Source organism: Natator depressus, chromosome 1 (assembly GCF_965152275.1).
Source record: "Natator depressus isolate rNatDep1 chromosome 1, rNatDep2.hap1, whole genome shotgun sequence".
Classification (NCBI taxonomy): domain Eukaryota; kingdom Metazoa; phylum Chordata; order Testudines; family Cheloniidae; genus Natator; species Natator depressus.
In genome coordinates, this window is record NC_134234.1 from 279,490,520 (window position 1) to 279,517,976 (window position 27,457).

Below are 27,457 nucleotides of genomic sequence, written 5' to 3' on the forward strand. Positions count from 1 at the left end.
TCACTAAAGTCAAGATATACCACATCTACCACTTCCCCCCATCCACAAGGATTGTTACCCTGTCAAAGAAAGCTATTAGGTTAGTTTGACATGATATGTTCTTGACAAATCCATGTTGACTGTTACTTATCACCTTCTTATTTTTTAGATGTTTGCAAATTGATTATTTGCTCCATTATCTTTCTGGGTACTGATGTTAAGCTAACTGGTCTGTAATTCCCTAGGTTGTCCTTATTCCCCTTTTTATAAATTGACCATTTGCCCTCTTCCAGTCCTCTGGAATCTCTCCCATCTTCAGTGTTCCCTCTAATTTTTCCCACCCATGTGCAGAATGAATTGTTATGTGCACCAATATGGAGGTGATGTGTGACACATCACCTTCATATCGATGCACATAACAAAATTCATGTGGTGGGGGTGGGGCCAAGGGGTTCGGAGTGTGGGAGGGGGCTCAGAGCTGGGGCAGAGGGTTGGGGTACAGGGGCATGAGGGCTCCGGATGGGGGTGTAGGCTCTGGCGGGACACGGAGGATGAGGTTGTTAGGGGTTCAGGAGGGTGCTCCGGGGCTACGGCAGGGAGAGAGGACTCCTCCCAGCTCTCTCTCCCCACAGCAACACCTGGGCTGGGGGGGAGAGGCACCTCTCCCCGCCGTGGCAGCTCCAGGGCTGGGGCCGCAGGATAGCCATCCTTCCTCCGGCCCCCGTGGTCCAGCCGGGGCTGGGTTCAGGGAGGGGGGCCCCACGACAGGTATGGGCTGGGCTGCAGTGGCTAGGGCCACCCAGGTTCGGGCCGCGCTGCGCCAGCTGCAGCTGGCTCCAGGCCAGAGTTGGGGCACCCCAGTCGTGGCAGGTCCAAGCTGCAGCATAGTTGCAGCTGGGGGGTTGCCCCGGCCGCAGCAGGTCCAGGCTGTGGCATAGTTGGAGCTAGGGGGCTGCCATGGCAGGTTGGGGGCTGGCCTATGTTGGGGCCAGGGGAGAGGCGCCCCTCCCCTGACAGGTCCCTGGACAGGTTCCCTGAGTGCCTGCACGGCACTAAATAGGCTGCTGCGTGGCTGCGCAGCTTACAGAGAACTTAGCCTGTTTTCCATGAGTTTTTAAAGATAACTGCTAATGGCTAAGGATATCTCTGCAGTCAGCTCCTTCAGTATTCTAGGATGTACTTCATCAAGCCCTGCTGACTAGACATCTAACTTGTCTAAATAATCTTTAACTTGTTCTTTCCCTATTTTAGCCTGAGATCCTACCTCATTTTCACTGGAGTCACTATGTTAGACATCCAATCACTACTTAATTTTCTGCTTAAAACTGACATTTCCTCATCTTTTGTTATTGTCTTTTCCCCCCTCACTGAACAAAGGGCCTCCCCTGTCCTTGGTCTTCTGTTGCTTCTAATGTATTTGTAGAATCTTTTCTTGTTACCGTTTATGTCTCTAGCTAGTTTAATCTTGTTTTGTGCTTTGGCCTTTCTAATTTTGTCCCTTTATATGCTTGTTGTTTGTTTATATTCATCCTTTGTAATTTGATCTAGTGTTAACTGGCCACTTCACTTTGAACAGTCCCTTGAAATTTGTGTTAACTACTTATACTAAACAATCTGTTCCACCTTGTACTTAGCTGTGATGCTGGGAGTACCTTTCCCAGACCTGAAGTCTTAAGAGCTCTGTGTTAGCTTGCCCTGAAAGCTTGTCTCTCTCACCAACAGAAGTTGGTCCAATAAAAGATATTATCTCACCCACCTTGTCTCTCTAATATGCTGGGACCAACATGGCTATAGTAACAATGCACAGTTTGACCCCTAAACATTTCTCCCCAGTTAAGCTGCTTGACTTTTTATTTTCACATCCATTGTTTGCCGTGATAGGATCCTGCCCTCATGTTGGATTTATCTAGTTTCTATCTTGCCAGCCACAGATGTTCCCAGGCCCGCCTGTGCTGTGAGGAGGGCAAGGAACTGATCACCTAGGGGGAGGGGGGGAGAGATAGAGAAAGTGTGAGTGAGAGTGTGTGTGTGTGTGTGTGTGAGAGAGAGAGAGAGAGAGACGACCCAGGGACGATCAAAGACTACAATCCCCATGATGCCCTGTGGCACCTCCCAATCCTAGAGGTAGCTTGAATTTCCCTCTCTTAAGATCTCTCTTAGCTTAGCTGCCATGAAATAAGATATTTAAATAATTAAATATAATTATAAATTAATCACTCCCTCACACTCAACCCTGATAAATGTAATGTGTGGGACTGTTCCTGAGGTGAGGCTGCAGCTTCCACTGCAGTAAAGGAGAATTGCCTGGCCCCCTTCCAATACCTGGGTCTAAACAAGAAAGGTCCTCTGTACACTGCGGATCCGACAGGGCCGGGGGGGACCCAGTTAGAACCGGGTAGCCCCCGGTACGGTATAGTTTACTTTTGCAGTGAGAGGGTTGAATGGTGTTCCTGAAATGGGCAGCAACTCTGCAAAGCTCAAGGCTGAAGTTTTGTGCGGTGGAAAGGTTAAAATATGTTTTGGTCCTGCCCACAGCACGCAGTTGATCTGTATTGAATGGTAGTGTAAATGGCTCCCCACCTGTTGGATCTACATTGTAGATGAGGCCTTTTTATCTAATCTGTAAAATAGGAACAATTATACTTCACCATTCCCTTTATAAAATGCTTTCGCAGCACCAGCCATTTAAGTGTCAATTATTCATTAATATTTTTATTTTTCATTTCTGACTCTTAGGTTGGTTCCAGCCTTGATCTTTCATAGGCGCTATGGGACAGCGCCCCCTCCAATCAGCCCCTCCTCCAACGTCCCCTGTGGGGCAGCGCCCCTCCTAATGTCCCCAGAGGGCAGCGCCCCCTCCAACCAACCCCCCCCCAACCGTTCTCCTCTTGTCTCCCATGGGGCTGCAGCCCGCCCAGCTGCGCCCTCCCTTTTTTCGCCCCGGCCCAGCGGCCCCTCCCTACCATGTATAGCATGTTGGCGGCCGCGGGCCGGACGGCGGTGCGGTGCTTGTTGTGCTCCCGCACGCACGCGTTGATGAACGTTTGGTTGGTGATGGTCGGCAGGACAGGCCTGGCCCTCCTGCCCTCTACGCGGCAGACATCCGCCAGCACTCCCAGCCCCAGCACGGCCAGCAGCCAGAGCCGCATGGCGCCGCCGGTCCGAGCGAGGCTGCGGTCGCAGGCGGCCTCTACCCGGCGCCGGGAGCGGCACCAGTCAAGTTCTCAAACGGCTCCCCGGGCGCGCTCGCGCTGTGACTGCAACGGTCCCAGAGAGAATCTCCCGCCCCCAGGCGAGCCCGACCCCCGCTCTGCCTGAGCCCATCCGCCTCCGGGTACCCGTCCACACACACAGCACTGACTGGGCCCCCTCACAACGTGCATGCATTGACAGTCTCCCACTAAGTCGTCCCCGCCACTCGTCCACAGTATAGATTCTACTCCGCATCAGGATTCCTCCCCAGCAGCATTTTCTGTATCCCCCTCCGAAAGAGTAATCTGGAAGCACTAACATAGCCCCCTTTCCCTCCCGTTGACATCGAGCTACAGCACTCTGACACCTGCAAATTTCCTGGAACTCATACATAATAGCATCACTAACTCTACTTCTCTCCCTAAAACCATCCCTTCCTCCAACCTGATATTAATTGCAAGGCTCTGCAGCAGCAAAGAGCCCCGTTCCCTGTGCATTTGTCACCCCCTGGTTGCCACCAAGTCTGTAGACGTATGAATGAGAATATACTTTGCCTCCCTGGAATGCGTAGGTACCTCCTGCATCTTAGTAAAAACATATAGCTCCTGACAAACAGATGTCAGGATGAGGAGTTAAATTTGCTGGTGGCTTTAAAATCAGAGAGGGCTTAGACTCTGGAGATCTTTCTTGGAAAATGTTTGAAACAGGTCCAATCTGGAAACATTGCATAGCCTCCAAAAATGTGTCAAGTCCACTCCAGCATTCCCAATATACTTCTTATAGCGCAGAGGTTTTCCATCCCCATTCTTTCTAACTACCTGAACTGTTCGAGTTCTTGTCTAATTACATTTTCCACTGTTGAGTAATAAGAAGGATATATGCTGAATCAAAAGTAAGTGTGTGTGTGTGTGCGTGTGTAGGGGGGTTGAAGAGAGAGAGAGAAAATATTTTGAAATTGTAAATATTTCCCATTACGTAATGAAATTTCTCTATTCAGCTACAATAGTCCAATAAATAATAATAATTAATTATTCGTATTTTATTTTATTTATTAAAGACTTCATCTATCTCAGTCTAAAACACTCATGGGGAAAGGCATTTGGCATTACTAAATCTTGGTTTTTGTGGATGAGGCGTATTTATAATGTCTTAATTTTTATTTTTCATTAAAGAATGTGTGTTTATTATAATTGTACTGCACTGAAAGGCTCAGTATTGTGGGGTTTCTGTGTGACCTGACTGGAGCATTAAGCAGCTCCTATCGTGGTGTTTCAGTGGGTGGGTGTAACAGGACTGTACTGCACCACGTGGTGTTCCTGTGGTGGGTGTATTAGGAGGACTGTAAGGCGCTAACTGGCTCTGTGCAGGGGTGTTTTGGGGCTGTTTTGCAATGAGGGAGCGGGACCCATGACAGGGCTTGGGGACAGTCTATGACTGCAGCGAGGTCTGAACCAGATCCTGCTGCTAGCCAAGGAGAGGCTGGAGCCCGCAGGGGGGCGATACCGTCAGGGGAGGAGGAGTCGCAGCAGGGCTGGGGCCGCCTCTCATCCCGGGCTCCCTGGCAGCTCCTCGGCAGGTCCGACTCCTTCTTCCTCCTGAAGGGACAGCGGGCCAGGGCTTCGCAGCGGGCGTCTGGGCGCGCGCGGTTGAGCCATGGCGGTCTCTGCGCTGCAGCAGGGCATGGTCTCTGTCGTGCTGCTGCTCTGCCTCTTCGTGGCGGTGCCCAGGCTGTTCGGAGGCGGAGGAGGAGCAGGCAGAGCCTTGCGGGGGGGCAAGGCTGGCCCCGGTCGCTACGGTCCCTATCCGCCCCCCACAGGTACAGACCGCCCCCTCCCGCCGGGCGCTGCGACTTGTCTCCGAAGGAGCCGCCGCCCGAGCCTCCCTTCTGTCCCGGCAGCAGCGGAGATTGACGGCGCCACTTGTTGTTAAGCGTCCTCCTTAGGCCGGTGGGCCGGCTTCGGGTAACAGGCTGAACCCCCTTGTCCTCCCCTTGTCCCCCTAGCTGGAGGAGAGGTGGTGGGAGAAAGGGTAACAGGCTGCGATTTCTCTTATGCTATTCCCCTCCCCCCCCCCGCGGGGGGTTAGCTTGGGGGTGTGAGAGATGGCGCAATCTGTGACCCTGGTCTTCAGTCAGGAGGGTTTGTGGAATGGGGTGAAGCCACAGCCTTTTTAGGCCATGTCTACCCAACAAAATTATGTCGACCTATCTTATGTTGGCATACAGCCACAGAGCGCTCCTGTGTTCTTGTGCAGGCTTGGCTCCTTGTGTTGGTGGTGTGGGTCCTCCACACCACCAGGAGCCCTTCTACCAATTTTATCGCCAGTGTGGGGCATTGTGGGTTGGCTCCTGAAAGCATCTAGTAGTTGATGTAAGCAACTTGGTGTTTACATGGATGCTGACCTAATTACATTGACCCTGATTCTAGGCTGCTTGGGGAGGTGATGTTACTAAATTGGTGTAGTGAGGCACTTATGTCAGCTGGAGTCAAATGTAAGTGAAGACTTCCACAGCTAGGTGATGTAAGACCGCTTGTGTCAAGGCAACCCTATAGTGTAGACCAGGCTTTGGCCTTTGCCTCCCTCTCTGTAAACACTTAGATGTGGCCAATAGTTGGAATTGCTTTGTGTTTTCTTGTTTAGAGCTACACATCGGAGGCTAGCTTGAAAAGAGTTTTGTGACAGTCAACTCTGGATAAGTCAAACTATCAAACTTCCTACACTCACCCAGTGTTCTGGTGCATAAAATAAACATAACTATTTGCAGTCAACAGAATGAAGTCATTATAAAGGAATCGCAAGATAGAGACATTGCTAAGACACACTTTGTTTCATTTAATAGAGAGGAGGTAACTGGGAGCATTTCCCCCTCTCCTAAAATTGTAGATGATACTCTGTTCTCAAAAGCACACATTTTATTAGGCTAACGAGGTATTGCTTGTAACCAACTGGTGGTCTTAGTCTTTTTTTATTCCAAATAAATGGTAAAAACAGGATGCAGGGAAGTGTGAAAAAGCTGAGTGTTACAATCTCAATAAGGAAATCAAATAATGTTGATTGGTGGGTAATGTGCTAGTATTTACTTCTGCAAACAGGCATTGGGGGTGACATTTGTTTAAAACTAATAATCTTCATCTGTGCTGAGATTGGAGCTGTTCACTAAATCCAAATCCTTGTCTGGTCTAAATTGGTATGGAACTGTGCTAATTTATGCCAGCCAAGGATTTGGCCCTATATATCTAAAGGCAAGTGCTCCATTTTAATATTTGCAATTAATTAGATCAATTTAACTTCTTGAGACAGCCTTAGGATTTGATAAATTGAAGGCAGTTGTAAACCAGGAGAAATAACAAGACTACTTCTGCTCCTGCTTTCCTGCCCTGTCAGCTTAGGACTTCAGTGCCCTGCCTGGTTTGAGCCAGACCCACTAGCCTGCTGAAAACCCAGACCCAGGTCTGAACCATGTCCCCTAACAGCTGTAGGCTTAACTGAAAGCAGTTTACATAAGTGTTCCTGTCCTTGACACTCAGATGCCCAGCTCCCAGTGGGGCCCAAACCCTGAATAAATCTTATACAGGGTAAACTCATAAATTGTTAGAGAGATATGCACAGCTGTTTGCCCCCCAAGTATTAATACATACTCTGGGTTAATTAATACGTAAAAAGTGATTTTATTAAATACAGAAAGTAGGATTTAAGTGTTTCCAAGTAGTAACAGACAGAACAAAGTGAATTACCAAGCAAAACAAAATAAAACCCGCAAGTCTATGTCTAATAAAACTGAATACAGACCAAACCTCACCAGTTCCAGTAAGCTTCCTTTTACAGACTGATCTCCTTCTAGTCCGGGTCCAGTAATCACTCACACCCCCTGTAGTTATTGCCCTTTGTTCCAGTTTCTTCCTTGGGGGTGAAGAGGCTATCTCTTTAGCCAGCTGAAGACAAAATGGAAGGGTCTCCCATGGGCTTAAATAGACTTTCTCTTGTGGGTGGAAACCCCCTCCTCTCTCCTATGCAAAGTCCAGCTCCAAGATGGAGTTCTGGAGTCACCTGGGCAAGTCATATGTCCGTGCATGACTCACAGTTTTTACAGGCAGAAGCCATTGCCCACATGGTGTCTTGAATGTCTCCAGTAAGACTTCTTATGTGGATTGGAGCATTCCAAGATGCATTGTTCCTTAAGTGCTTCTTGATTGGGCACTTAACTTTACAAGTTCCTTTCTCCAGGAACTGACCAAATGCTCTACTAAGGTTATTTAGAAATCAAGCCAGTACACGGCCAATATTCATAACTTCAACACAAAAATGATACATGCATACAAATAGGATTAATAGATGCAGTAGATCATAACCTTTATATAGATATGTTACATGGCATATGTAGCATAGAACATATTCCAATTATGTCATATATATGCATAAGCGTATTTCCATAAAGCCTTATGGGGGGCACTGTCACAGGGGTTTCCACTGAACTACAAGAGATCCCTTCTGCATCTGAGTGTGTTCCATGCCCATTACTGAAGATGAGTTGGCTGCAGGGTGGATAAAAATCAATACTTTAAAAAATGGATTTTTAAAATTTAAATTACATTTTAAAAAAAAAACTATTCAAAATTAATTTGAGATTGACAACCTATGTTAAGACCTGAATTCATTATAATCTATTTAAAACCATTTAAATTAAATTAAATATTCAAGCAGCACATATTTGCTGGTAAAATTTAAAGAGTCATGTTGCTGAAATGTTGAAAGTCACTGGCTAAGCACCTGGAATCAGAGTTTGCTGAAGCGCTAAACTACCTTTTGATAGCAGTAGTCTCTTCAGGTGTAGAGAACACACTCCATTTCAGTTTATTCATGTATTTCATTTCACTGACTAATCCATTCAAAACTGAGTTGCTGATTGGCAGCTGAAAAAGCAGGAAAGCTTGTTTTTCTCTTCCAATCTATGAATAAAATTGGGATGCGATGTACTAGTTTTAAAATCTTGAAGTACATGAAGACCAGAAACAATTGGAACTATAGGTAATACTTCCTTTTATTTAATACATAAGTTAGTTTTAAATATAAAATATATCTTGATAAACTTTTTTTCTTGCCTATCCAGTGAATTTAAGATGGGTTTTATTTAATGAAAAACACACAACCCCGCCATTTTAAAGTTATCTTTAATTCTAATTTTCCATCTACATGCAGCTGGAAAAACATTACACACAACATATGAATCATTTAGTAAATAAGATGCCAGAGGCCATTTTTAACATCATAAAAATAAGAATCTGAATAAATGTTTTAAGCTTTATAATTAAATAGATATAGCATTTCCTCCTTATTAGCAAAAAGTACCACCAAACTTAGAGTAAAGACTATATTTAATTAAAAATCAATATATTTACCAACCAATGAGATTCAGCTTTTCATTAGAAGGACTAAAAAGTGCAAATGCAAAATGAGATTAAAATTCTTTATTTAAATAAAAATTTCCTGCTTGCTGATTTAAATCATGATCAAAATCAATGAGTTAAATCAATTCATCCTGTTTGACTGGAGGCCAGCATTTGGCCCACATTCCTGTGCATTACCTACTGGAGCCAGTGTTTTGGTATGGTAACAAAGTAAAATAAACTCTTTAGCTGGCTGTGCAGTTCCCACATATTCAGTTCCCTGTGCAAATTCAGAAGATATCTAGACTCTGACCCATACATTAGGTAAGACCCTTGCACGTCTTGGATGTTTGGTCAGTAAATCATGCTGCCTATTTTCCCATTGGTTATTTATGCAAAAGAAAGAAGACCGAAGAAAGTGCTTTAACTTGTCCATGTGTTTTCTCAAAGGTCGCAGAAGTCACAGGTTCTGTGACTTCTGCAGCGGCCAGTGTGGCTGACCCCAGGGCGGCTCAGGCAGCTGGCTCCGGGACCAGCTACTCAGATGGCTCTGGGGACAGCCACACCAGCAGTTGCTGGACCAGCTCTGCACCCAGCTGCTCAGGCAGCCTCGCAGCTCGGTGCACTGGCCGCTGCTGGAGTGGTGTTTCCCCTGAGCAGCAGCAGCCCGCCCCCCGCATCAGCGTCTCTCCTTCCACCCCCACCCCCCCATTTAGTCATGGATATTTTTAGTAAAAGCCTTAGACAGGTCACTGGCCATGAATTTTTGTTTGTTGCCTATGACCTGTTCATGACTTTTACTAAAAATACCCATGACTAAATCGTAGCCTTAGTCATGAGGACTACACAAGATGATTGATCTAAACAAAGTTTAAGCATGTAGAAATGTTTACATAAATGGCTTTTAAAAAAAAAAGGAAATAAGAGATTAAAGTAACTTAAATGTTTTGAAAACAAACAAAACTGGAAATAGGTACAAACGGCTATGACTGAGCACAAGTTAAAACAACAGAAAGTAAAGACTAACTATTAATGGGCAAAATAACTAGGTGAAGGAAAATATATATCTTAAAAATAATTATTGCATGCTATTTCTTCCATGTCACCTTACCCTTTTTGGTTTGTTAAGACTGTAAATTTTTGTCATCCATATGTTAGGAAAGAATCTAGTGACTTTTGGACACTATATTAAAAATACTGCTGCTCTATAAAAAGCAGGCTTTCTAATTTTGAGTACCGATCCCTTAATCAGAGCTATGCCAAAAGTTTGATATGATTTGATACCTTAAACCCAAAATCTACCTGGGTTTGAGTTAATACACAATGGCCTAATGACTTAACTGTTTTATTCAAACATTGTTTGCTACCTGCCAATGTCATTTTAAACTCTTTAGTTTAAACTCATTTTAAACTCATAAGCTCTGTCAGGATATCCATGAACTTGATTGAGGTAGCTGTTTGTGCTGTCTTGAGTTCTGTCTGCATTAGTTGGAGTAGCTCATGTGATATCTTAATATGGCTACCCGGCTCTACTTCATGTTCCAAGGAACAACAATGGGATATGTAAAACTTGCTCAAATATCAGATGCTGCAAACTGATTAAATATGACAGAACTTGAAGGGTTGTTGAGAACTGCTCCACTGAAGAGCTGATATTAATCTCAACTATACTGCCAATTCATCATTAGAGGTCTGAATGTTTTTTGGTGAGGGCTTTGGCATTTTAAGATAATTCTAAAACCCCTAAGAATTATTCTCATATTAGACAATGTATTCTAGATTTACAAAATATCATGATTTGGGGTCGTCTCCCTGCATCTAAGTTCATGTTTTCACTTCTTGACTTAAAAAAAATCTGTATCAAAACCACTCCTCCACCTAGAGGAATCTATTTTAGTAATCTTTCTCCTTTGACTGTGACAAAATTGCAATGTCTATTTTTGTTTAAGGCTTGAATCCCACTTGTTGTACATTCACTGGACACTGCTATCTTGATGTAAGATAATACCAGGGAGTGTGTGTTTTCAAGTACAGTATCACCTTGTGAAGTGGTGTTGAATGAAACAAGGCTCACATCTCTGGAAACTTTAAGGCACATTGTTCAATAGGCAGCAAAATATGACCATAGGCTAGCAACTATTGGCAGAAGTAGTAAGCTTACTTAAATTCACATGAGAACTGTCTGTAATTATGTTCTTCGTTACTCTCACTAGAAATCCTCAGCTGTGTTGGTGTTCTGAAGGATATTAGAAGTTGTGACTGGGAGGTGGCACTTGAGCTAAGAATGCATTTGTTACTTATTTCTGGGGGGAGAATTACACTGTAGTCTGAAACTTCTTGCTGCTTTTCATCTTAAGGGTATATATTTGTTAGCCATGTAAAGGTTGCTAAAATTTCATTTTCCATTTTCTAGATCATATTGGTATGTGGGAGGCAGACTTTTCATGCTTCAATACAATTCTTGCTCTCCTCAATTCACATTTCAAAGATACTAATTTTGAAACTTCAGACTCCTTGTTGATTCAGTTGTCAATAGGACATCTTAATAAGACACATGGAAAGCCTTTTTAGAAATAGAGTTAAGTGTTTGGAAAATGTGTACTGCATATGTGTAATACTATATATTTAACTCTACTGAGATATGACACTCCTACACGTGCGTAAGAGCATTCACAATAACACCGAACCTAGAGCTAAAACCTGTATTTTACATATGCTAATCTGGTTATTTCAGTGAATGTCTCTTGCTTAGACAGGGAAACATTAAATTTCTGTTTCTAAAGATAGATAATACTGAAATCAAAGCTCTTTTTATGGAAAAATTAGTGAAAGTTTGATGCTAATAATAAAAATCAGTTCCAGTAGGTTTAAGTTCAATGCCAGATTGCTATTTGCATTTTCATTTTAATGTCAGTGTATTACTGGTTATATCCTTCTTAACTGCAGTTTGCAATTACTTTGCCAAATTATTTCCATTGGTAAGAAAGAAATCGCCTAGTAACTTGTACTGTGTTTTATTTAATGACAGGTTTCAGAGTAACAGCCGTGTTAGTCTGTGTTCGCAAAAAGAAAAGGAGTACTTGTGGCACCTTAGAGACTAACCAATTTATTTGAGCATAAGCGTTCGTGAGCTACAGCTCACTTCATCGGATGCATACTGTGGAAAGTTTAGAAGATCTTATTATATACACACAAAGCATGAAAAAATACCTCCTCCCACCCCACTCTCCTGCTGGTAATGGCCCAACTTGATTATCATACACATTGTAAGGAGAGTGATCACTTTAGATGAGCTATTACCAGCAGGAGAGTGGGGTGGGAGGACGTATTTTTTCATGCTTTGTGTGTATATAATATCTTCTAAACTTTCCACAGTATGCATCCGATGAAGTGAGCTGTAGCTCACGAAAGCTTATGCTCAAATAAATTGGTTAGTCTCTAAGGTGCCACAAGTACTCCTTTTTCTTTTTGTGTTTTTATTTAGTAGCTTTGAAGAAAGAGTGTTTTACTTTGAGAAATTTTTAAAGATACCCTTTACTGTGCATATGTAAAAGGGTGGTCTAGTGTAGTCTTGTATGTGGTTGTTCTATAATAGCTTTCAGTTGACACAATATTAAAGAAACGGTGAATCTGCAAGGAGGAAAATCTCAGAACAGTCTCATTTTGAAATTAACTACAAGGCTAAACTTTTTCTTTTAAAATATTTCATTTTGCAGGTGCCTCTGAGAGAGTTCATCAGTCTCATCTGAATTCAGGAAGTTCTGAAAGTAAAACATACCAAAGCTTTCAGCAGATGAGGCATGTAAGGGAAAAGGACAGGAAGAGTGAGAGAACTAGAGGAAGTGGCAAAGACTTAGCTTTTACCCTCATGCCCTTGTATGCTATTGGTGTGGGGGTGTTTGCAGCATACAAATTCCTAAAGGTAAATATTAAATATAAATATCTTAACCATAGAATTGAGAGATTGTAAAGACCTAACAGGTCATTTGTTCCTCCCCTGTGTCCATGCAGATTGTTTTTTAAAATACTCCTATTTTGGTTTTTGCCCAGTGTGGTTTCAAAGGTGAACTGCAAAGTAAAAACTGTGCTGTTTACTGCTTTTTTTTGTGTGTGTATGGAGACTTTCTAACTCTTCATTTTTCCTGTTGTCTTTTACATTTAAAATCTAAGATCCTAACTTCCCTCTCTGGGTCTTGGGCAAGACTTTGGAGATACAGCCTCACACGATAGTACTATTCATAATCTAAGCAGCAGCTCAAACTCTCTCTCTCTCTCTCTCTCTCTTCCCATGTAGAAACATGTCCCCCTGCAGATTCTCTTTGTTTCCCTGCAGAAAAATGGTTTCTGTGGTGAAGCAAAGAGAAGCTGTACCAGTGCTCACTCCCTGGCAGTGCAGATGCATCTGTCCAGGCACCTGGAGCAGCTGGGGGATAGGTAAGTCTCACTGCTGGAGGGAAAGGGGCTGGAGGTGTCTGTGGATGCCCTGGCTGCACAGGGACATTAGTCCCAGCTGGGCAGGGGATGGGAGAGGAGGATGACATGGAGATGGAGTTCCCCTTTCCCCACACGGAGCAACTAGGGTTGGGTCAGATCAACCCCCCAGAAACCTCCCCCCAGCTGCAGGAAGCTCTGAATGGCGGAGGGCTCTGGGTGCAGAGGGTGAGGCTCAGTGGGTTGGGAGTTCTGCATGTGGGAGAGTGAGGCTCGGTGAGGGGTTTGGGTATGTGGGTTGAGTCCAGATGCATGGGGGTTGGTCAGACGGGGAGCAGCTCCCCGTACAGTGACCCATCCCCCCACTTCTTAGCCCCACTGTTCCTCCTCCACGAGGGAAGGGGTCACTGTATGGGGAGCTGTTCCCCCTGTCTACCCAACCTTTGTGCATCTGGACCAGTCCCTGCACCCAGCACCCCCCCCCCTGGAATTCCCACCCTGCCAAGCCTCACCCCTTGCATCAGGAGCCCCCCACCCTCAGACTTCCCTGCATCCAGAGCCCTCCATCCCCTCAAACTTTACCCACTGCCCCAGCATCCGGACCCCCCAGCACTGAGCCCTAACCATCTTCACCTGGACTCCCCTGCACCCAGAACCCCACAACGAGTCCCTGTGCATACAGATCCCCCTTGCACCTGGATTTCCCGCAGAGCTGCCTGCATCTAAATTGTACCACACAGAACCCTGGTACTCTTGAGGGAATTCTGAACCTAAAATTAAAAATTCTGCGCCTAAAAACTTTAATTTCTGCAAAATGCTGCCTATTTTATTTGTCAAAATAACACAGTAACACAATGGAGGATAGCTCAGTGGTTTGAGCATTGGCCTGCTAAACCCAGGGTTGTGAGTTCAATCCTTGAGGGGGCCATTTAGGGATCTGGAGCAAAAATTGGGGATTGGCCCTGCTTTCAGCAGGGGGTTGGACTAGATGACCTCCTGAGCTCCCTTCCAACCCTGATATTCTATGAACCACACCATTTTCAGTTATTTTGGTAATTTATTTCAAAACACTTTTCAGCAAATAATTGAAAATGGGGGTGGTGGTGGTGGTGGTGTGGTGGTTTGACAAATAAAATAGGTAGAATTTTTAATTTTTTTTTCTGTAAAATTCTCTCAGGAGTAAATCTACCTGCCCTGTCATAGAACATGCCAGCAGGGTCTAAAGGTACCTAATTCATGTAACTAGGTACCTTCTAGAGCATGCTAGGAGCACTGTATAGACACGCCCTGAAATCTTTAGCGGTAAGAAAAGTCTAGACTTTTTTCCTCCCATCAGTTATACAGAACAATGGGGAATTTTGTTTAAAAAACAGAACACCATATGTATTTTTAGTGCCAAGAGAGGTGGTAGTCCAGTTTCTAGTGAAGTGAGGACCTGATATTTATTTGCATTGTGGTAGCTACTAAGATCTCCAGTCCTAGAACTGGAGAAAACCATTCTGGGCACTATACAAACACATAATAAAATGACAGTCGCTTTTCTGAAGTGATTACAATCTAAATGAGACCAGAGACTACAGGTGGGTACAACAAACAAGGAGCATAAGGTAATAAGTCAAAACTGGTCAGCATGAAAAGTAGTTGTCACGTTTAACGGCAGTCAGCAGCTGGTGTAAGTTTCTTTTGTGGACATTGTGAGAGAAGAGAGTTTTAAGGAGGCTGATCAGTTGGCCTTGTGGGTGTTTATGGGGAACCTCCTACCATGCATGAGAAGCAATATGGGAGAGAGCGTGAAGGTGCTTGTTTGTAACACATTTGTTAAATTTACAAAGGCTGGTGTTATCAAAGCGGATGCTGCTGAAGTTGACATCTTCATGTGTATAGGAGATAATGGAGGACAGGCCTCGAAGGTTCTTCTGGGGAATTCTGCGCCACTGCACATGTGGAGAATTCATGTCCCCCCCCAGATTTTTATTTTTTTTTTTTTTCTCTGCAGAAAATAGAATTCTGCTGGAGAGGTGCTGTGGTTACACCTTTTACCCACCAGGGGCTGCTGTGATGCCAGAACAGAGGGCAGCTGGCTCAGGCTGGAGCAGCCAGCTGCAGATAGGGAGGAGGGGAGAGACTGCATTCCTCACAGTGCCCTGCCAACAGGGCCAGGTGAGGAGACTCAGGATATGGAGGGATGGACAGAGCAGGGCACACAGGGCTAGTGGGGGTCACATAGACTGGGGTTCAGAAGGGTGTGCTAGCATTGAGCTAGGGGCTGACTAGGACTGGAGTTGCAGGGTGATGAGGGGAACCCCAGGGGACATGGGGGTGCAGGGTGTATGGGGGGGTGGCTGAGTGAGGGGGGTGTTGTAGGATCCCAGGGGGCATGGGAGGGTGGCTGAGTGAGGGGGAGAGGCTAGGGGTCAGCTAGGGTCAGCGTGGCGGATGCTTCCAAACTGCCTAACAATCCACCCCCCTCCAAACAAACAAACCCTGTTCCATACTCTCCCACCCACACCCAACAACCCTCCAGGTTCACTCCCAGGCTCCTTTCCAGCAATTCACTCCCAGGCTCCTTTCCAGCAATTATTACAGACATACTTGCTGTATTACCAAAATAATTGACATGTGTGATTATGTTGTGTTATTTTGACAAAATATGCAGAATTTTTTGGCACAGAATTCCTGCAGAAGTGTCATGGAGGGCCTTAAAAGAAAAGATGAGTAGCGTGTTTGCTGTGAGGAGAGGGAGAAATGCAAAGGGGGCTGGCCTAGTCAAAGTGGTGAGCCATGAAAACTATTTTTGCAGCAATATAAGCAGGGCAGACTGCATTTCTCAAAGCTGGAGAAGAAAAGGTAGTGGTAATTGAGATTCAGGATGAGGGCCTGTGCTACAAGAGGCTTAACTGTATGGTTGGAGAGAAAAGGTCATTGCTAGAGGTTGCTTATCCAGTATAAAAAGCAAAACCTCCCCCCTTTGCCTTTTAAATGCCCCAGATATTGTATTATATAATATATATATTTGTTTTCCTTCATAAGACCTTTCAGGCCCTGGAATTTTTCCCAAGAAAAATAGTGGAAGCCCTAGATATAGATAGGGCGTCCACCACTTTTCTTGGGGGAGAATTCCAGGGCCCGAAAGGCCTTATCAAGAAAATTTTCCTGACATTCAGCATAATTTTTTTTTTTTTTTTTTTTAAATAAAGGTATCATTCCCATTGAGATTTCTCCCTACCACCCTGTATGCTGGCATTCCTCAGCATTCTTGGTGTTTATAGTCTTCACATACTTGGAGATTTGTTAACATACTGTAGTTGAGGCAGTTAGTATACATTGATCAGAAATGGAGTCTTAATTATATGGTCTAGGAGGTTAAATTTCTGAAGATTTTTGTGGTTAAATGTAAATTGAAGGTGTTAATGTGTCTGCTAAAACAAATTCCCCTTAATAAATTTGAGACCAATTTGTGTATTTGCACAATTGAATAGCCGTATAGCAATTTTCATGCATTGTTCATACAGTGACTTGAGAAATTCTGTAAACCGTTTTGACAAAAATGTGGCACCTAGTTTAAGGTAGCAGTGTAAATCAGTGTTTTTTTTTTCTATGTGCTTACAATGACATATTTGAGGTAGAAGTCAAAATATTTTGGGTCGATGAACATATGTAAGATCTTGAACGTAGTTTTATACACGCATCTTTGTTATCCTTGGCTTGTTTTCTGGCAGCTTCTGAAATAAATTGTCTGATTCTGAAGTGGGTACTTCTGGTGAGATCTGAAACAAATAAAATTATTTTGTTTTATATAATGCATGTGCTGAAAGCAACAGGACACCTACTACACTAGCAAAACTAGAGTGATTTGGACAAACGTTTTATGGACATTATTTCACAAATGTTAAAATGTCCCTTTAGCAAAAAGCTTTGGATAGTTTCAGTGAGAGCTTTGCTGCATTTGAGGAGTGGGGGGGATCAAGGGTGAATGAAAATATCACAAAGTAAACAGTAGCTGAGACTTTTAATAGATTTAGATGCTTAAATAAGGTTTCTATCTTCTAAAACATATATTAAGCTATTATGTTGGCTTAAGTGTAACTTCACTTTTTTTTTAGATGAAATCTCAAGAAGGAAGTTCTTCCAAGAAACAGAAAAATACAGAAGATAAGGCAAAAGAAACAGGCAAGGCATCAGTTCAGAACCTGCATAATTGCAAAATGCATAGTTTTCCTTCTAAAATAAAACCATATGCATTCATTGATATGTTGCAGAACAAAACCCAATCCCTTAGTTTATTAAAATGCTTTGACGAACATTAGCAAGACTGTTAATTTAAAATTAGGTGCTTGGGTATGTGATAGGCATAGAGCAGTGCTCAGTAGTGGCATACTTACAATCAGAGAAATGTGGGTCTGGAAGGGACTCGGAGCAGCTTTCTAGCCCACCCACTGTGCTGAGGCAGCACCAAGTATACCTAGATCATACCTGACAGGTGCTTGTCCAACCTGTTCCTAAAAGCCTCCAATAGTAGGGGTTTCACAACCTTCTTTGGAAGCCTAGTCCAGAGCTTACCTATTGTTTTAGTGAGTGTTTTTCTTAATATCCAACCTAAATCTCCGTTGCTGCAGATTAAACAATTGACTTCTTGTCCTGCCTTGAGTGTACATGGAGAACAATTCATCACTGTCCTCTTTCTTTGTAACAGCCCTTAACATATTTGAAGACTGAAGTCCTCCCTCAGCTTTCTTTTCTCAAGACTAAATATGTCCCATTGTTTTACCTTTCCTGATAGTTCAGGTTTTCTAAACTTCTTATCCTTTTTGTTGCTTTCCCCAGGACTCTCTAGCTTGTCCACATATTTCTTAAAGTGTGGTGCCCAAAACTGGACACACAACTTTAGCTGAGGCCTACCATTGCTAACTAGAGTTCGTTCCAAAACAACCTCCTGTATTGCATACAACCCTTCTTAATACGTCCCAGAATGACATTTGACTTTCTTAAAACTGATTCACATTGTTGGCTCATATTCAATTTGTGATCCACTATAACACCCTCATCCTTTTCTGCAATACTACTGCCTAGCAAGTTATTTCCCAATTTGTATTCACACATTTGATTTTTTTCCTTCCAAAGTGCAGTACTTTGCTCTTGTCTTTATTGAATTTCATCTTGTTGATTCCAGACCAGTTCTTCAGTTTTGTTTTTAATTCTAATCCTGTCCTTCAAAGTGTTTGAAACCCCTCCCAGCTTGATGTCCTCCTCAGACTTTACGAGCATATTCTCCACTTCATACCAAGTCATTAATGGAAATAATGAATAGTAATAAACCCAGGACTGACCCCTGAGAGACCCCATTAGATACACCCTTCCAGTTTGACAGTGAACTGTTGATAACTACTATTTGAGAATGGTCTTTTAAACCAGCTGTGCATCCACCCTATAGTAACTTCTTCTAGACTACATTTACCTAGTTTGCTTAATAGACTGTCATGTGGGACTATGTCAAAAGCTTTAGTAACATCAAGATCTATCACACATGCTACTTCCACCCCAGCCAGTGGGCCAGTAACCCTATCAAAGAAGGGGCCTGTCAGGATTTATTTTTGATGAATCCATGTGGACTATTACATGAAACCCTATTATCCTGTAGGCACTTACAAACTGATTGATTGTTTTAATAACTTGTTCCAGTATTTTTACAAGTATCAAAGTTAGGCTGACTGGTCTCTAATTAGCTGAGTCCTTTGTTCCCCTTTTTAAAGATATGTACTATGTTTGCTGTTTTCCAGGCTTCTGGGACCGTACCCGTCCTCCATGAATTTTTGAAGATAATTCCCAATGATTCTGAGATTGCTATGTCTAATTCCTTCAGTTCCTTAGGTTAAACTTTGTCAGGCCCTGCCATCTTGAATGCATCTAATTTATCTAAATATTCTCTAAATTGTTCCTTCCCTCTTATTGTTAATATTGTGTTAAGCATTTGGTCACAGTTAACCTTTTTATGGAAGACTTAAGCAAAACAGGCATTAAACACCTCAGCCTTCTTGATGTCACGTGTTCTTAGTTCTTCTTCTCCAGCTAAGCTGTGGTCCAGTATTTTCTCTTCCTCCTAATGTATTTCTAGAACCTCTTCATATTGCCTTTTGTTTCTTGCTAGACATAATACATTTTGTCTTAGGCGTTCTGATTTTTGTCTCTACATGCTTGTGCTGTTCTTGTCTGTCCATCCTTAGCAATTTGTCTGTTTCTACATTTATAGAATTCCTTTTTTCATTTTTCAGGTAAAGGAGCTATTTGTGAGCCTTTGGTTTCAAAATGCTAAGGATGGACTTTTGTTTATTGGTTGGCTTGTTCTTTTTGGCAATGAGGACACAATATACATTTAGAATAACTTGCTGTAACAGGACATTCTTGGTTGATAAATGCAAAGTAATGCACACTGGAAAACCTAATCCCAATTGTACATACAAGACAATGGGATCTAAATTAGCTATTACCACTTAAGAGATCTTGGAGTCATTGTGGATAGTTCTGTGAAAACGTCCACTCAATGCACAGTGGCATTCCAAAAAGCGAACCGAACGTTAGGAATAATTAGGAAAAGGATAGAAGATAAGATAGTAAATGTCATAATGCCATTATATAAATCCATGGTATGCCCATACCTTGAATACTATGTCTCGTTCTGGTCACCCCATCTCAAAGATCTATTAGAATTGGAAAAAGTACAGAGAAGGGCAACAAAAATGATTAGGGATATAGAACAACTTCCATATGAGGAGAGTTTAAGACTGTCTCTTTTCAGTTTGGAAAAGAGATGATGATGAAGGGGGAATATGATTGTGACTGGTGTGGAGAAAGTAAATAAGTGGTATTTACTCCTTCACATAACACTAGAACCAGGGGTCACCCAATGAAATTAATAGGCAGTAGGTTTAAAACAAACAAATGGAAGTACTTCTTCAACTCATTGCCAGGGGATGTTGTGAAGGCCAAAAGCATAACTCAGTTCAAAAATGAGATCAATAAGTTCGTGGAGGATAGGTACATCAGTGGGTATTAGCCAAGATGGTCAGGGATGCAATCCTGTGCTCTAGGTGTCCCTGGCCTCTGACTATGATACGCTGGGAGTGGACGTCAGGGGATGAATCACTTGATAATTGCCCCATTTTGTTCATTCCCTCTGAAGCACCTGACATTGGCCACTGTTGGAAGACAGGATACGGGTCTAGATGGACCACTGGTCTGATCCAGGATGGCCATTCTTATGGTTCAGGGGTGTGCAAACTTTTTGGCCCGAGGGCCACATCTGGGTATGGAAATTGTATGGCAGGTCATGATTGCTCACGAAATTGGGGGTTAGGGTGAGGGCTCCGGCTGGGGGTGCAGGCTCTGGGGTGGGGCCAGAAATGGTGAGTTCAGGGTGCGGGAGGGAGCTCTGGCTGGGGATGCGGGCTCTGGGATGGGGTTGGGGATGAGTGGTTGGGGGTGCAAGAGTTCTCTGGGCTCGGACCCCCTTCTGTCTCCTACATTGAGGAGTGGCGAGGTGGCTCTGCGCGCTGCCCTGTCCGCAGGCGCCACCCCTGCAGCTCCCATTGGTCGCGTAGGAGCCGGAGGGGGGACGTGCTGCTGCTTTCGGGAGCCATGGCACGTGCAGAGTGGGGCAAGCCCATGACCCTGCTGCCTGGCTGGAGCTCGAGGGCCAGATTAAAACATCTGAAGGTCTGGATGTGGCCCCCAGGCCATAGTTTGCCCACCCCTGTTATGGTTGGTTGAATGTTCTCCAGTAAAGTAATTTTGTGGGTGGGAGTTTGGCAGTTTAAGTAGATTACAATCTGTTTTCTTGGGTCTTGCACTCTAGAGCAGAAGATCAATGTGTACTAATGTGTCATTTTTTAGAGTAGGTCAGACTGGGCATGTCAAACTTTATAGTGTATTTAAAAATCATAACAGCTTTATAGAAGAGATATAGTAAAGAGTAATGGAGTAATCCATTACCACTGCATATTAATAAAGGATTGTTCCCCACAACACACTTTCTAGTGTCTTTTTGAGCCTAGTCTAAATGCCAAGTAATGTGGTTTCTACATCCTTTGGGGAACCTGCAATAGAGCTTAATATTTACTCTCAGGATGTTTTGCCTTTGTAGTCATGATTTCCCCTTTATTGCTCCTAGTTACATTGCTTTTTATTTACTACCCTAACCAACTCTTGTGCCTTTGCTGGTGTTTACATCCTTCAAATCCCTATAACCTATTAGGGTGTCCTCCCCATCATGCTTAGAAAAATATTTGTGGGTATAGTTTTTCTTTTTCATTCGTCAATTTTTTCCTGCATTTGTCTGATAACTGGAGTTACTTTTTCTGAACTTCAGTTCCTCCTTTTTTTGGTAAGATAGTGCCAAGAGCTGAGCAACTTTTACACACAGTCACTCCAAAGTTTTACAGAGACGGGGTTACTTTATTTCTTTGATGTATACCCAACCAGAAATATAATTGGCTTTTATTTCTTTGCTGCCATTTTGCAGTGCAAACACATGTCTAATACACTCTTTTCTTTTAGAACATCAGCTTTTGGAACTGGAGCAGCATCTAGCACAGACAGAGAAAATTTTAAATTCTTTATTGACTCAGTTAGACCCACTGTCAAACTGGTGAGTAATTCCAGGATAAGGAATACAGGTTATGCCTTAAATAAAGTTATACTAATTGACTTCTAACTTTTTTAGGGAGTTACAAACATTTCAAGATCATCTTATTTATGAGGAACTGAGAAACCTTGTTTGTAATGTAGCATTTGTATAATGCTGTACAGACAGTAGCCACCTCTTCAGATTTAAACAGGCATTCCTACAGACAGCTCCCTTGTTGACATACAGATGTAAGCTGCATAGTAATGGGATGATAATACTGCAAAGTGGTATTTTCATGTCTTGCCACATTCAAAACACCCATACAAACATGTTCACCAATTTTGCTTCAGTTCTTTAGAACCAATATTATCTTAAGTACTAAGTAAAATTCCTGGTTTCTCAAATTATTTTTTAATAAAGATTGTCTTCAGAATTATGGAAAGCTCAGTTGTAGAAAAACTGATCTTAATTGAAACTTAATACAGATTCTGAGGAAGGAGAAATAAGTATAGTTTAGTGAAATCTCTTCTAAATACAAAGTAAACCTAAATAGCATTTGAAATTCTTTGCTGGGGATTGGATGGCTCATGACTTAACATAATATGGAGTTTCTTCCCCTTCCAGATCATGGGTAGTGACCAAAAGTAACTACCATTTGATAGCGACCATATTTGGCCTTTATGAACTTAACTTATTTGGTTTAGGTGGCTATAAATATATATCATAGGGAATTATCATAATTTCTGATCCATTGGTAGTCTCAGTAGAAAATAAGTAGCTCATGTTAGTTATTCCCTATACTTCTAGAAAAGTACCTCCCCTGAAGTAGGGTTGAGGCACACTAATTGGGAGTGTTGTACATCAGCAATCAGGAGTCCCTATCTGCATGTGAACTGAGTACTGGGTGTTGATTTGACATCTTTCATGAGAACTACATTATTAAATTAAAGCAAATGTATTACCTCAGTGCTGTTCTTGAACTTAATAACTTTCAATACATTATTAAATTTAACAGGTACTGCATGTGTTGAAACTCCTTATTAAATCAGAAAATTTAATGACAAACTTGCAACTGGCTAATACTCTAACGGCAATCTCTTCAAAACAAAACATCTTGATAAAACACTCTTATCGAAGCTGTAATGTTCCCCTTCTGAGGTATTCTAGACAACTTGTCTAAGAGCTTTCATCATTAATTCCATGTTTCAGTGGGCACTTAAACTGGAACACCCATCATAAAAATTCAGTAATGAAATCAGCCAGTAGCTATATTTCAGTTTTGCTTTTTTCTCCCTCAGTCTTCAGAGGAAACGTAATGATGGTTGCCAACAAGTTTTCAAACTGTTTAGTCACTCCAACCATGATAGTAGTAATTCACCTGGAAAAAATAGTTCGATCTATTCTGGAGTCAGAATAATATTTTCAATGCAATTTTGACAAGTATTCATTTCCAGCTGTAGTTCAGGTGAACCTTCAGCTTCTTGTGTCTTTCTTCATTTCAGTGTTAATGCTTTGGCTTGTGAACAGAAAGATGAAATAATGACACAGCTCCAGTCCATTAGACAGCTGATGAAGGAAAGTGGATTAGATAAATCAGAAATGAAAATAAAAGGTACTTCTAGTTTTCAGTCAATGTTGTAGATCAGGGATCTTAGTCAAATTACCAGGAGGGCCGCATGAAGACTAATACATTGGCCTGAGGGCCGCATCACTGACACTGCCCACTACCCCTTCCCCAAATCCCTGCCCCACCTCTTCTCCACCTCTTCCCTGAGCACACAGCTCCCCGCTCCCGTCGCCCCTCCTGGAAACCGCTAAGTGCTGCAAACAGCACTTTGTTTGGCGGCTGGAAGAGCCTGGAGGTAGGTAGAGGAGCAGGGACGAGGCGCATTGGAGGGGCGGCGGGGGAGGGGAGCTTGGCAGTCGCAGGAAATAACTGGGAGGGGTACAGAGAACTTGGCGGGCCACAGCAAATAGCTCCGCAGACTGCGTGTTTGAGACCCCTGTTGTAGATCCTTATTACAGTAAAATCAGTGTTTAGCTTACTTAAGTTGTAAATAATTGAATGTTCAGTTCATTCATCTTGGATGCAATATGGTTCTTACTTCCAGAATGGTGGATATTATCAGACAGTATTTTAAAATCTTATTTTTTGCCACTTGTTGTAGTCTATAAAAGTAGCAGCTCACTTCTTACCTGTGGGGTACCTAGTTACAAATTGAGATGTTGTATCTTTAGAGGTGGGAACACAGTTCAATCCTACCAGAATATACTGCTGCATTTAGAGCCAGAAGTCCTCTGCTGCTTTATTAATGAGACTGGAATTGTCTGAATGCATCATGAGTTCTCAGCCTCAATAGGTCTCAAATGCATTAGTCAGACTTTTTGGAGGAATTCAAACTGAAACTTCTAAGAATGACTTCTGAAACTGAAAACTCTATCACTAACCTTAAATCTCCATTTTCTTGTTTTGTAAACTAAGATGTTAATCACACCTGTAATGAGAAACTTGAAGATCTCATTCAGTCGTTTGGCAGACACACTCAGGAAAAAGCAGATGACAAAGAAGATCATAGTATTGAAGATGTGCTTGAAGATACTGATGGTTGTTACAGAAAGGAAGAGCATGAACTGTGTGATGATGAATTCACACTTAGTCAGCTGATTGAGCCAAAGATGATAGAAGTTCAAGAAATAATAAATAGAGAGATACTGGAACCAGAAGAGACTGAATTAAGGAGGCGTAATAGATATGAATTAAATATGCTTATATAAAATGTTCAAAATTAAAGAATTGTTGCACATAACGTATGCACTTTTAAAATATTCTGTCACTGCTATATGCTTTAGAGGTGAAATCCTGCCCCACTGAAGTCAATGGGAGTTCTGCAGTTGACTTCAGTGGGTGGCAGGCTTTCACCCAGAATCTTTACACATATATTTCTGTTTATTTTTCCTATAGAAAATATTTCTGTACTATCTGTATATAATACACTGAAATTACACATGGTGCTTCACTAAAGCATCAAGGTTTCTTAATACAATATTTGTTTTCATACCTAATTAAAACTAAGAGGAATAGATATAACTCATAGTGATTATTTTAAATATAGAAATCTTAGAGTAATTTACAGGTCTTTTTCTGGAGTTGCACATGCAAACTGAAGGAAGTATACTGCCTGGGAGATTCTGCATGCCCACTGAAAATGGCTCTCCTGTAGAATTCCTGGGCTTCCCTGCAGAAAATGGCAGGGAAGCATAGGGAAGCCACGCCGGAGGAGGGAGGTGGGGTGACCATGGCTGCAGTTTTTTGGGGGGTATTGCCCCCTCCAAACGGAGTGAGGCGCATGGGAGACACACAAGGTTCCATGCCACTGCCCGCCCTCATTTCTGCAAGCACACAGCTACCCAGCTGAAGGAGGCTGCTTTCTGCTCTGCTGCCTCTGCAGCTGAACAGCGCCTCCTGAGTCCAAGTAGTAGTTGTGCTCCCTTTGCGTGTGCTGGGAGCTTTCCTGTTTTCTGTGCAACAGTGAGTACCTGCGGTGGGGCTGGGTAAGCGGGGGTGGGGGAAGAGGCAGTGAGGAAGGAAGGGGTGGAATAGAGCAGGGGGAGGGGAATGTGGGAGTGAGGGGAGGGGGATAGAGAAGAAAGGGGATAGGGGAATCGTGGGGAGAAGCAAGAGTCTGGCATGCAGTATCCCCTCGGCAGCAGCTGGGGCTCCCCTGTTAAGCAGGCCCATCAAACCCTTACCCTGATAATCCCTACTGCCATACACCTGGACCCCTCTGAGCCCCCTCCACCCCACTGATCCCCGACCTGCTGCGCCTGGATCCCCACCCTATCAAGCCCCACTACCCCAGCACCTGAACCTCCCCACTGAGCCCCCACACCCGGACCTCCCTGCTGAGCTCCAACACCTTCACCAGGATCCCCTGCTGAGTCCCATTGCCCCTGCACCTAGGAACAGCACTCCGCCTCCGCCCCTGCCCCCCAAGCCCAGTGCATCCAGATATCAAAGGTATGATGATCAACAGATGGCTCAGGCAGTGGTGCTATAAGGTGGGTTTTGGAGTGTTTGACCACTGGGAAGTATTCAGGGACAGAGGACTGTTCTCATGGGACAGACTCCACCTGAGTAGGGAGGGAAATAGACATCTGGGTTGGAGGTTGGCACAACTGATTAAAAGAGCTTTAAACTAGGAACTCAGAGGGGATGGTTGGGAGATGATTGTGTAATCTTCATGTCTGATTCTAATGTTGACGGAGGAAAATCAAGAAGGAGAATGCAGCAATGGAGAAAGGAACAGCAGTGGGTAGAAGAATGAACATTAAGAGGAAAGAGTGCTCATATCAATTAAGCTAACAGGTAGGTGACACTGGCAGTAAAATGGCTGTACCCAATTGGGTGAGGAATCTGGGCAAAGCCAAGCAGAAACAACTAAAATGTTTGTATACCAATGCAAGGAGCCTGGATAACAAAATGGAGGAACTAGAACTACTCATGCAGGAAGCGAAACCAGGTATTGTAAGGATAGCAAATGTGGTAGAATAGTAGTCATGACTGGAGTACAGGTATTGAAGGGTATGTGCTGTTCAAGAAAGACAGAAATAAATGTAAAGGTGGTGGAGTAATATATTAATGACAAGGTAGACTGTAAATAAAAGAAGTGATGGATAAGACAGTCTGTTTTGGGTCAAAAATCACTGAGGAAGAACTACCAGAGGTTCCCCAGGGCTAGTGCTTGGGGTATGCTACAGACCCCCCAGAATCCAATTTGGATATGGATAGAGACCTCTTTAATGTTTTTAATGAAATAAATACTGGGAATTATCTGGGAAGTTAGTTTCCCATAATCACACACAGATTGGAGGACAAGTGTTACTACTAATAGTAGGGCCCAGATTTTCCTGGGTGTGAATCACTGCACCAACTAAAGGTGATGCCATTTTAGATTTGGTATTGGTGAGTCGTAAGGACCTCATAGAAGAGCTGATTGTAGGGACAACCTTGGTTCAAGTCATCATGAGCTAATTCAGTTTAAACTAAATGGAAGGATAAACAAAAATAGATCTGCATCAAGGGTCCTTGATTTTCAAAAGGGCAAACTTTAAAAAATTAAGGGAATTTGTTAAGGAAGTGGACTGGACTGAACTCAAGGTTCTGAATGTGGTGGAGGCTTGGAATTACTTAGTCACCATTGCAAAAACTGTCTGAAGCCTGCATCGCAAGCCAGGGGAAAACATTTGTAGGGAAGGGTTGCAGACCAAGCTGAATGGATAAGCATCTCAAAGAGGTTATTAAGAGAAAGCAGAATGGGCTAGATCAGCAAGGAAAGATGATTCCTCTTGGAGGTCAGAAAAGAGAGCTGTCAAAAGCCAAGCAGAGTTGGACCTTGCAAAGAAGATTAAAACCAATAGTAAAAGGTTCTGTAGCCATATAAGTAGAAAGAAACTAAGGAAAGAAGTGGGACTGCTGAGCACTGAGGATGGGGTGGAGATTAAAGATAATCTAGGCATGACAACACTTAAACTGAGGCAAAGTGTCTAAGTGGTAATAAGGTTCTTCGGGATAGTGGAAGGGTGGCTAATGGGAATGAGGATATGGAAGTGGAAATTTCCACATCTGAGGTGGAAGTCAAACAGCTTAATGGGACTAAATCAGGGGGCTGGATAATCTCTATCCAAGAATATTAAAGGAACTGGCACATGAAATTTGAAGCCCAATAGCAAGGATTTTTAATGAATCTGTGAACTCAGGGGTTGTACCCTATGACTACAGAATTGCTAATATAGTATCTATTTTTAAGAGTGATCTGGGAAACTGCAGGCCCATTAGGTTGACCTCAGTTGT

General features: G+C 43.1%; 2 protein-coding genes across 2 annotated transcripts in view; one reads left to right on the forward strand and one right to left on the reverse strand.

Annotated features, from left to right (window-relative positions):
- The window catches only part of LOC141986687 (glioma pathogenesis-related protein 1-like), a 56,665-nt gene extending 53,431 nt beyond the window's left edge, over positions 1 to 3,234 (reverse strand). Inside the window, exon 1 of the mRNA XM_074951475.1 lies at positions 2,943 to 3,234. Within this exon, the coding sequence (XP_074807576.1) occupies positions 2,943 to 3,128 (186 nt within the window). The 5' untranslated portion in view covers positions 3,129 to 3,234. The remainder of the gene's footprint in view (positions 1 to 2,942) is intronic.
- Positions 3,235 to 4,721: 1,487 nt separating this feature from the next.
- CCDC107 (coiled-coil domain containing 107) lies at positions 4,722 to 24,684 on the forward strand. The gene is made up of 6 exons (XM_074951490.1): positions 4,722 to 4,987; positions 12,272 to 12,477; positions 17,090 to 17,156; positions 21,537 to 21,627; positions 23,109 to 23,218; positions 24,089 to 24,684. Exons 1-6 carry the CDS (start codon positions 4,825 to 4,827, stop codon positions 24,379 to 24,381), a joined length of 930 nt encoding a protein of 309 aa, XP_074807591.1. The 5' UTR covers positions 4,722 to 4,824; the 3' UTR covers positions 24,382 to 24,684.
- Positions 24,685 to 27,457: the final 2,773 nt, after the last annotated feature.